Source organism: Mus caroli, chromosome 10 (assembly GCF_900094665.2).
Source record: "Mus caroli chromosome 10, CAROLI_EIJ_v1.1, whole genome shotgun sequence".
Classification (NCBI taxonomy): domain Eukaryota; kingdom Metazoa; phylum Chordata; class Mammalia; order Rodentia; family Muridae; genus Mus; species Mus caroli.
This window is the reverse complement of record NC_034579.1, coordinates 55,003,567-55,012,430: the sequence shown is the minus strand read 5'-3', so window position 1 is coordinate 55,012,430 and position 8,864 is coordinate 55,003,567. Positions and strand designations below refer to the sequence as shown.

Genomic DNA, 8,864 nt, shown 5'->3' with positions numbered 1-8,864 from the left:
GGGGGGGGGGGTATGTGGGAGATGGGATGGTGAGGGGAGGTGGGGCAGACAGGAAGTGCCCAGCATGGTGCCAGTAACACTTACTGTGTTTCTTGAGACCTCCCTGTCCTGCCCTTAGGTGGCCCTGCCTGTACAGTACAAGAAGAGATCTGATAGGACAGCCATAGCTTCTTCCTTCTGGGCACTTACAGGCTCCAAAGTTTATATTAGTAAAGCTGTAGGTCTGCCCTCTTCACACTGACCCAATGAGATAGTATTATCTTTAGCCTACGGAATGAGGAGGAAGGAACAGAGAGCTTAAGTAACTAACCCAGAGACACACAATGAGGCTGGGATTCGATGTTCTGGCCATGCCTGAATGCTGGAAGTTATCCACTCTGGCCCCCAACAGACTTGCTTCTCTTTGAAGGGAAAGAAGCTAGGGTGGGGAGAGAGGTGTGTAGGAACTGCTGGGTGGGGCAGTACAAATGACTCCAAGCATCTAGGAAATGCATGAAGGAAATGCATGAGGACCAGTCTTCGTGGGATGTTCTATTCCAGAGCTACTGGGGAGCCATAAATGGTGAACAGGAGAGGGGCTTCCTCTTGCCTGTCTCCTGTTCCCATCAGCAGATTTCTGGGGGATATCCCAGTAGCCCCATACTTGGTGGCCAATAAAGAAATGACCAGCTTACGTAGGACCATAGCAACTCAGTGGCTGTGCTCTCTAGAAGCTCCAGTTGGCACAGCACAGCCAATGCCAGGGTGGAAGGGAAGCCTTTGATGTAACTGTTGGGATCATGTGCCTAGCTAGAATCAGCAGTACTTGAACCCAAGGCCTTGCTCACCCACCTCCTCGCTGTAGAGCTTTAGACCAGCTGCCCTCTCTGTGCCCCCCCCCACCTCTCTGCAAAGAGCCTCATCCAAGCGTCTTTTCTCCAACATGTCCAGAGCTTTCTACCATGTAGAGAAATCTCCACAGCCAATGATGAGCCAGTGCTGCGGAGATGAGGGTGGATGGGTGGGTGGTACAGGCAGACATTCGGAATATAGCGCCTAATGCTGCCCTTGTGCCCTTGTGCTCACAGGTGTTTACTGCTTAGCCTGTGTGCCAGACACCATCCAAGGCAGGGCAGACAGGGCCTGTGGCACTACAGGCCGTGAGGGAAGGGTGAGAACTGGCCGAGGCGAACGGACAGGGATGGTGAGTTACAGAAAGTAGCATATTAACTGTCAGTTTGCGGCCTTCTTGAGGAATGTGGTAACCCGTCTCAGCCTCGTGAGGAAGTGGCCTTAACCAGCCACCCTGAATCAGAAGGGGACAGATTTGCATATTCATATAGATCAGACCAGTAGGCTTCCTGGAAGGCTTCTAGGAGGTGGAGGCAGGTGACATGCTGGTGACATGCTGTCAAGACCTGGGGATGGCATGAGGTGCCCCTCCCCTCGGAGCCTCCAAGGCACCCCCCCTCAACCCAGGTACACACCTCCCACTTTTGCCCTTGACCAGTCCCCACAGGCAGCTTCCTAGTGACCCTCCAGGGCAATCCGCTGCAGCTTGGGCAGCCAAGGGGACACTGGACAAAGGAAGCGAATCCACTAAGAAATGGGTTTGGGGACCAGAGGCCCCTCTTCCAGGACTCTGGGATAAGCAGGCCTTCTTAGGAGCCAGTGCTCTTACGGCCACCAGGAGGCCATCAAAAAGGGGAAAAGGGAAATCATGCATTTTACATTCCTCCAAACCCGCTTGGAATGGAAATGACAGGCCGGTCGGTTGGCTGCAGGGGCGAGGTTAATGGCCTTTGCGGGGCGGCTGTGGAGGCAGCTGCTTCTGATGAAGTGAGACTCATCCTCTGGTTTCCTTTGCTCTCTCACCCAGAACACACCAGTGGGGACACCCATCTTCATCGTCAACGCCACCGATCCTGACCTGGGCGCGGGGGGCAGCGTCCTCTACTCCTTCCAGCCCCCCTCTCCATTCTTCGCCATCGACAGTGCCCGAGGCATAGTCACCGTGATCCAGGAGCTAGACTATGAGGTCACGCAGGCGTACCAGCTCACAGTCAATGCCACGGTGAGTCGCTGCCCTGGGCCTCCGGTGCCCACCTCCTGCCTCCCCTCATCTGGAAGGAAACAGTATTCCAAGGAGACTTGATTTAGCTCCATGCCCCTCATGATTTACAATCAAGAATCTGATCATGTTAATAGTGACAGGTGGTGTCATTATGTCTCTGACGTTGTTCTTAGCCCTCAGATAGACTATCTAGTAGCCTTCAAGAGGACCTACCTACTAGTACTGTTGAGATGCCCATTTTACAGATGCCCACAAGAAGACTAAGGCATAGGGGCAATTCAATGGATCGCCTAAGTCACTCCTGTCCCCAGCTGCAGAGTTCATACCAGCAACCTCCTTAGGAGGGTTGGTGCAGGTGCCTCTGGGACACAGACCAGGGTTATCAACTCAGCCGTGTCCTGACATCATTCAGCAAGCAGGGATAGAACAGTCCAAACCTGCTGACAAAAACCCCATAGCATGATAATGCTTCCTCACCAAAGAGTATCCACTGGGCTAAGCCTCCTGCCCAACCCCAGGGAATTGCAGGGTGAGTCGGGGAAAGGAAATTTAGCCCATTTTATGTATGTCAGCATTGAGACTCCCACAGTCGATGAATAGTGGGGAAGTAAGAATCCAAAGCCAGGTTGTTTGACTCCCGGTCCTGGGCTCTGGCTGCCACATCCCATGTCCAGGTGTCTATAGGTCTCCAGCATGCAGGTAGGCCTTTGATGATAGCTGTTTGTAAGGAACCGAAGGCTAGGCAAGGCATATCTTAAACAGAGTCCTAGCCCCATGTGTCCTCACTCCAGCTGACACCTAAGAACACAGCAGCATCTTCAGTGGCCTGCAAAGCTACAGGTGACCCCACACTCCGTTGTCCATCCTTCATATCTGCTTGTAGAGCTCAGGCTAGGAGCAAGCCGAGTCCTGAGATCCTTTCTTCCTCAGCTCCACTGGCTTTGACCCTCAGTACCCAGTCTGGCTGCAGAGACGGTTCCTGCCCTGGCCCTGTGAGGCTGCAGAGAAAGCCTTTGGCTTTGGCGCCATGTGGCAGCAGAGTTAACAGCTTACCCCAGACCCCACGTGGCAGCTGACATCTCAGATTCCTGGATCTAACCTGGGTTGAGGGTTGAGAAGTGGAGTTTTTCCCTCCTGCTTGGTGGAGACCTGGAGAAGCCCCCAGAGCCAGGAAAAGCAAACTTCTTGCCTGACTCTCTGGGAGGTCCCTGCTGAGGCATCTTATTTTCTCTCCTCGTTATAGATGAATTCCCTAGGAAGACACCAACATAAAAATAAAATAGAATAAAACTGACTTAGGGAGTGGAGAGGACTCAAAAGTCTGGGACTCCCCTTTTTGGCCACACCTACTCCCAACTTCTGTGCCTCTCCCCTTCATTACACCTGGGCCCAGAAGCATGCAGGTGATTGCTTCCATTCTCACTGAAGCTGCCCTATGGGATAATTGCTGCCTGGCATTCAAATGGCTTTGGGAGGTAGGACTAGACCAGAGCTGGGCTCAAGAAGGAATGTGGGTGGCTAGGTCCATCCAGAGGCCAGGCTTCTGCTGGGATGATGCATACAGTGAGATTGCTGGCAATCTACCAACAATCAGGTCCTGAGGAACCTTCCACAGGGAGGGAGGGGCTGAGACTTCCCAGTAAATACCCACCCCCCACTTACCCACTCCCCCACAAGCTGCCACCAGGGATTCCTGGGACTGGTGAATAGCCATCTGTAGCTACTGTGCACTTCCTCAACATGCTGGTTCTGTATGTGTCCCAGAAAAGGAGAAGAGAGCCACAGATCGTAGGGCCATTCCTGGGATGCATTGGCCTGATAGGCCCTCATCTGCATCCATCCCTCTTTCTTGTCAGCATGGGTTACATGCCGCAAGTATACAAAGAAATAGATTGTAACCACGGGATGGGATGGATATCAGGTACCAGGCTGGCTACTTGGTAGCAAGTGCAAACCACCAGCATCTTTTACTCAAGAGAACCAGCTTCCTGCTTGGCTCATGGTCTTTCAGGCCACTGGTATAGTGTACCACACTCCTGGTGCTACCAGACTTCCTTCCTGTGCCCACATATATACTTATCTCTTCCCTCCCATCTCCAACAATCCTCCTGTGCCCTCCCTGTCTGTCCCTGAGGTATCTGAGGGATAGCTAGGAAGTCATCTCTCCTCCCATAGACTCCATAGCACCATCTGCAGAGGGCAGAGGCCAGTCCCAGGCTTCATTCATATAATGGGGGGTGGGGAGGGGGATGTCCCAGTGGAATCAAGGATGTCCCAGTGGAATCAAGGCCAAGTTAACCTGGATAGACACAGTTACTCCTCAAGTCCCAGCAGAATTTGTAAGCCCAGGGGCCATCGGGTCTTTTACTAGAGCCCTTCATTTCATACAAAGGGCTTTGAGAATTTGTTTTACAAGCTGGAGATTGCCTGACGTGAGGCCCCAAACCAAGGCTGTTAAAGGCAGATGTTTCTACATGAAATGCCCCATACTTGGGTTCTGGGTACTTCCTCAGCAGTATAACTGTAGATAATCTGGGTCTCTCTGTCTGTCTGTCTGTCTGTCTGTGTATGTTTGTATGTGTGTCTCACTCTGTCTCTGTCTCTGTCTCGTCTCTGTTAAACCACCTAAAAGTCTAGCCTGTGACAGTGAGTGGGGTAGGGCCTACCTAGGACATGACAGTCCTTGTTATCATGGCTTTTGCTGTCTAATTGCACTGGGATGTTACACAGCCCTCGGTTTCCTGAGCATTTAGGGTCTTAGAACACAGGCTTTGGTGTTCCTTTTTCTTAGTGGGCTTCCTAGGACCAGGTTTCTGAGTAGAAGGGCTCTATATTGCCCGCCCTGTTCCCAAGGGCACACACTGCTTCCTGGAGGCCCTCAGATGGCACGGGCCCTGGAGCTCCCTCTGCTGGTTTGATTGGAAATTACTGACTAGCAAACAGAGCCCACAGAGGAATGTCTCCTGCAGGCCAGAGGCCCCCCTTAGCACCCCCTGACCTGGGATGAGGAACAATGACCCTAGAACACAACAAACAGTTCTTTTCACACCCAAGCTAGTGGTCCTCCCCCCTACACACACACACACACACTCAGGAGAGCTAGTCCTTGGCCATGGCCCTGGGGCCAACAGAGCAACCTCAGCCCAAGCCTCTACTGTAGCACCATCAGGCTCCCCTGCTTCTATTTTCTTGAACATCTCAGGAGCACCAAAGAACCTTCGTGCTGTTGGGTCTCCTTGCAGGAGTGTAAGGGTTTATGTATGTGTTGGTGGATACAGAGGTCACATACCACAGCCCTATGTATGTATGCGTGGGTGTTCACAACATCCTTCTAACCCAGGGCTGTGTGCTCCTGTTCTCTCTGTGTGTCTCCCAAGGATCAAGACAAGACCAGACCTCTGTCTACGTTGGCCAACCTGGCCATCATCATCACAGACGTGCAAGACATGGATCCTATCTTCATCAACCTGCCCTACAGTACCAACATCTACGAGCACTCTCCTCCGGTGAGCCCCGCCCCCAGCCCCAGAGCAGGAAGACAGATGCTTGTCCTGAGTGGATTCTCTAGCCCGTGCTGGGGATGGCTGTGGACTTAAGTTCAGCCAAACATCCATGTTGCTGAGTCATGCCCTCCACAGACCTGCTGCCTCCATTGGCTGTGTGTGCCACACACAATGACACAGCTTGCTTTCTTCCTGTTGTGAGACCTCTCTCTCAGGCCCAAGCTGTTCCTGGTAGCTCAAGGACCCATTTGCCCTCTTTAAGGACTCCTTCTCTTTTTTTTTTGGGGGGGGGTGGGGTCTCAAGTTCAGGTTTCAAGAAAGCTGCATGATTTTGTATTTACATCACATGTCATCAGCTTATCTTTTGATTCCTTTAGAGCAGTGGTTCTCAACCTTCCTAATGCTGCAGGCTTTTAACACAGTTCCTCATGTTGCGCTGACCCCCAATCCTAACATTACTTTCATTGCTACTTCATAACTAATCTTGCTACTGTTAGGGATTGTAATGTAAATATCTGATATGTACTATATCTGATATGCAGTCCTATGAAAGGGTCTTTGGATCCCCAAAGAGGTCACAATCTACAGGGTTAGGGCTACACAGCTGCACCTGGTCAAATGGGCTGTGATTGGGAGAAGGTCTCACAGGACAAAAATAGATCATGGTCCACCCCACAGGACCCTGGCTAAACTATGGGTGGGTGTCACTGTCTTGGAAACCACCTAACTTTGTGACTAGCATCTGCCGGTCGGTATTGTGCTTGCCTGGGATTGTGGTTCAGCAGGGACAGAGTCTTTGATGGGCATGGTGCGATGTGTGAGTTTCTATGGAATGAATGAATGAATGAATGAATGAATATAAACTCTGGTCATAGCAGCCCTCTTGTGACTCTGCCACTTAGGTCACTAACCCAGAGACCACCTCTCTCCCTCCTTTCCTAGACCCTCTCTGTAGCTCATCCTCCACGTCAGAGCTAGCCACCCCTCCCTGCTGTAGTACAGCTGATTTCTAAGCTAAATTATCAGTCAATTCTGGTCTCATGGAACATTCACATAGGAATACAGACTGCTTTGAATCCCTGCGTAACCCTGACGCCCCATCTTTGGAATGTCGACCCAGGATCCTCTTAGGTCTCCCAGCACACTGTGTCCAAGAGTGTAGAGAAGATGCTTCAGGCCACCTTGCTTATTATGCACCAGCATCATGTTGGTTGGGTCACCAGAGGAACTCTGAAGAGCCCCCACATGGTTCCAGAGAGGACCCATTCTCACAGACATCAAACTGTGGTGGCTGGTGACTGGGTGGGTCCATTAGTTATAGGGTGAGGTATTCGATCCTGCTTCATGCCATGGTCACAGTCCACGTATTTGAACCGAGCATCCTCTGAGTCTCCGTGACAATTCCTTTGTAACTTGCACAGGTATTTACATCAGGTATCAGAGCACCCCCACCCCCACCCCCACCCTGTGCACTCATTCAGTAATTTAGCCTCATACCCATCTCCCAGAGAGTTATTGGGTGCCCTGTATATACTGTCCAGGGCTAAGTATGCTACATCCTTCTTTTCTAGAGAATTCCATGGAGCAGACCATTTGCAAGTGAGTCTTCCTTCGCATTTGGTCATCTCATGACCCCTCTGTTCCATTTCATATGACTTCCTTCCCTTAGCTCAGAGACCTTAGCATGTTGCTGTGTATTCATGCTACCCATGGTTTGGCAAGTTCCTGAGAAGCTACTGTGCCCATGCTTTGGGGGCAGGGTGAGTACTTTTTCAAGGGGTGCAGCCTAGTTGAGGAAGACAGATGAGGCAGTGAGTTGGGTTCCAGCCTCTTCTAGGCACTGACCAGCCCAATAGTCCCATTGTGCATCTGCTTCTCTTAGCTCCCCCACTGGAAAAGGGATCCCCGCTTCCCCATCCCCTCCAAGCCAATCCCCACAAGCTCCAGGCCCCATGTCTCCAGGCTGCTAATCAGTTTCCATGCCTTGATCTGGATCTCCGTGTCCCTTTAGTGTGACGCGCTGATTTCGCACACTCGTTCCTTAGCTGGGTCTGGGCTGAGATGCAGCATGGCCTGTTCCATACCCCTAGGATGGGAGGACCCAGGCATCCCTCATGCCCAGCCCTCTCTCCGGGCTCCCAGGGTCCCTGTCAAGACCCTGCCCCGCCCTCCTGCCCCCCTCCCTTTATCTGTGGCTCCCAGCATGTATACTTCCCTCTATCAGTGTATCAGGCTAGCAAGCTTCATCTAAAGTGTATATATTACCTAATAAAATCCTTCTTATTTGGGATTATTGCATCAAATTTTAATTTCCTCACTCGAACAGCAGCATGTCAGCCTGCCCGTCAGCGAGGGGCCGACAGAAGGTGAAAGGCGAGGACAGGCTGCACAAATTACTGCCGGCGATGCCTATCAGCCCTTTGACTGGAATTGACTGGAATTAAGGACTGAGAAATAGGATTTTCTGCCTCAGAATCTGCTGTGGCAGCTCCCGTTGGAAGTCCCCAGTAGCCCCCACCAGCCAGCCCCCATCCTAGTAATGCTCCCCTCACCCCTCACACCTCCAAAGCAAACTGCATGTCACCTGTCACCTTTCAAGTCCTTAATCATGGCAGGGAAATGGGGGCTGGGGTGTCCCAGCTAAGCTTATACGGAAGGCAATGGAGAGTAGTCCCTGAGGTCCGGGACAGTCCAGTTTGGTCCAGAAACATGGTTCCCTCTAGTGAAGTCCCAGGTTGTGCCCCACTTCCTGCCCTCCAAGCAGAGTCCTGGTTCTCCAGTCTCTGTTGGAATGGCAGGCTTGTTCCAGGTTCAACCTTCCATTCCCCAGTTATAAGCACCCTGCTTACCCACCATACCTTGTGAGCTTCAGCAAACTCCCGAAAGCTCCAAGAATGTGTCCTCCTTGCAGGGGAGGGGTTAGGAGCATCTCTGCATACCCATCATGCCCAGCGCATGGTTGGCACCCAGGGGACGCTCACTTAACCGGTTCTTCCCCATCGGGTCCCAGCTGCTCAAGTGTAGACAAAGCCCCTTAGCTCGGGAGTGGAACCTGTCAGAGTGGGATGTTCAGTATCCGAACTAGTTGAAGGTGTTTAGAAATGTATGCATAGGGGCTGGAGAGATGGCTCAGTGGTTAAGAGCACTGACTGTACTTCCAGAGGTCCTGAGTTCAAATCCCAGCAACCACATGGTGGCTCACAACCATTTGTAATGAGATCTGATGCCCTCTTCTGGTGTGTCTGAAGACAGCTACACTGCACTCACAAATATACAATAAATGCATCTCTTTTTTTGAAAGGAAGGGA

At 51.7% G+C, this 8,864-nt stretch overlaps 1 protein-coding gene across 1 annotated transcript in view; it reads left to right on the top strand.

Moving 5' to 3' along the window:
• The window catches only part of Cdh23 (cadherin related 23), a 382,497-nt gene that overhangs the window by 146,445 nt on the left and 227,188 nt on the right, over nt 1-8,864 (top strand). Inside the window, exons 7-8 of the mRNA XM_029482781.1 lie at nt 1,859-2,053; nt 5,431-5,559. Of these exons, the coding sequence (XP_029338641.1) occupies nt 1,859-2,053; nt 5,431-5,559 (324 nt within the window). The remainder of the gene's footprint in view (nt 1-1,858; nt 2,054-5,430; nt 5,560-8,864) is intronic.